The 1,175-nt window shown below is 46.7% G+C and overlaps 1 protein-coding gene across 1 annotated transcript in view; it reads right to left on the reverse strand.

Annotated features, from left to right (window-relative positions):
* The window catches only part of LOC111871032 (facilitated trehalose transporter Tret1-2 homolog), a 29,006-nt gene that overhangs the window by 827 nt on the left and 27,004 nt on the right, over nt 1-1,175 (reverse strand). The window contains exons 6-7 of the mRNA XM_023863764.1: nt 894-1,172; nt 3-202 (exon numbers count right to left, since the gene is read on the reverse strand). Coding sequence (XP_023719532.1) covers nt 3-202; nt 894-1,172 — 479 coding nt within the window. The remainder of the gene's footprint in view (nt 1-2; nt 203-893; nt 1,173-1,175) is intronic.

Below are 1,175 nucleotides of genomic sequence, written 5' to 3' on the forward strand. Positions count from 1 at the left end.
ACAAGACGATGAAGAGTATGAGTGGTAGCCATTGCACCGCAGGATCCGGAACTCCGGGCACCATGAAGGCGTATAGTCCGAGAAGGAGGCAGGCCACGAAGCACAGAGAGGTGCAGCAAAGTGACAGGAAACGTTTGCCGGCCGAATGTACCAGCAGCAGCAAACACATGGAGCCCAGGATTCCTGTGCCAGCCGACACCACCTAGAAGATCACCAAAATAGGTAGTTACCACTCCAGAAGTTCAAGGCCCGCCGTGTCTGAGGGTTGTTGTTACAAATGATGTATTAAAGTTGACCACGGCCACATTCATTTGCACCTTCCCCACTTTTCAAATTTAGTCACAGCCCACTTCGACTCTGTATGACGTATTTGTGTTGTTAAGTTGGATTAGCTCGACAGACAAGTCCTGCCTACTCCGTATTGCTTCATCCTACATCAGAAATTCATGTTGCATAAAAATCGAATGTTTCTACAAGATCTGATATTGAAATTATGCAGATATCAGAGGCTGGAGCTGGCAGGCAGCCATTTCGATTGTGGGACAGTGCCCAGCCCACTTTAATACTACCCAACAAATATGGAAATCTCTGGCCACATAGCAGTCACTATAATACTGTAAAATTAACTGACGTGAGGGCCATTAACGACAGACCAAAAATAAATTCTCCAGAACGGATAAGCATTACAATAGGAGCAGGAATATCAAGCGTTAATACTTTCAAGGCAGGTAACTGCGGACATTTTGCGCATAACAGTCTTCTATTAATTGTATATTGAATTAAGAAAAAGGGAAGGCGAAGAAAGAAGATGGTAATCAAAAGAAGAGGAAGATTAAATCTGATGCATGGAGAAACTCAAGTCTCAATTAACTATACAGTAGGTTGGAACTCACTGTGGCCCAATTTGGATCGATGGGCACGTGGAAGCTTTCGAATACGTGTACCATATAGGGCCTGATTGCTGTCATCCCTGACCAGTGGACGAAGAAGAAGAACGGTATCACAAGCGACAGCGGCCTCAGAGTCGGAGGACGAAACAGGTCCCGTGCTGTATGCAGACAGTTCCAACGTGGTGCTCCTGGCGCTTTGCCGTTGGCCTGATGTCCCGACCAGTCCAGAAGTGTGTCTGCTTCCGGTTGTTCTGCTTCCTGTAACGTTCGCAGTGCGGCCCTCTT

Source organism: Cryptotermes secundus, unplaced genomic scaffold, assembly GCF_002891405.2.
Source record: "Cryptotermes secundus unplaced genomic scaffold, Csec_1.0 scaffold4492, whole genome shotgun sequence".
Taxonomy (NCBI): domain Eukaryota; kingdom Metazoa; phylum Arthropoda; class Insecta; order Blattodea; family Kalotermitidae; genus Cryptotermes; species Cryptotermes secundus.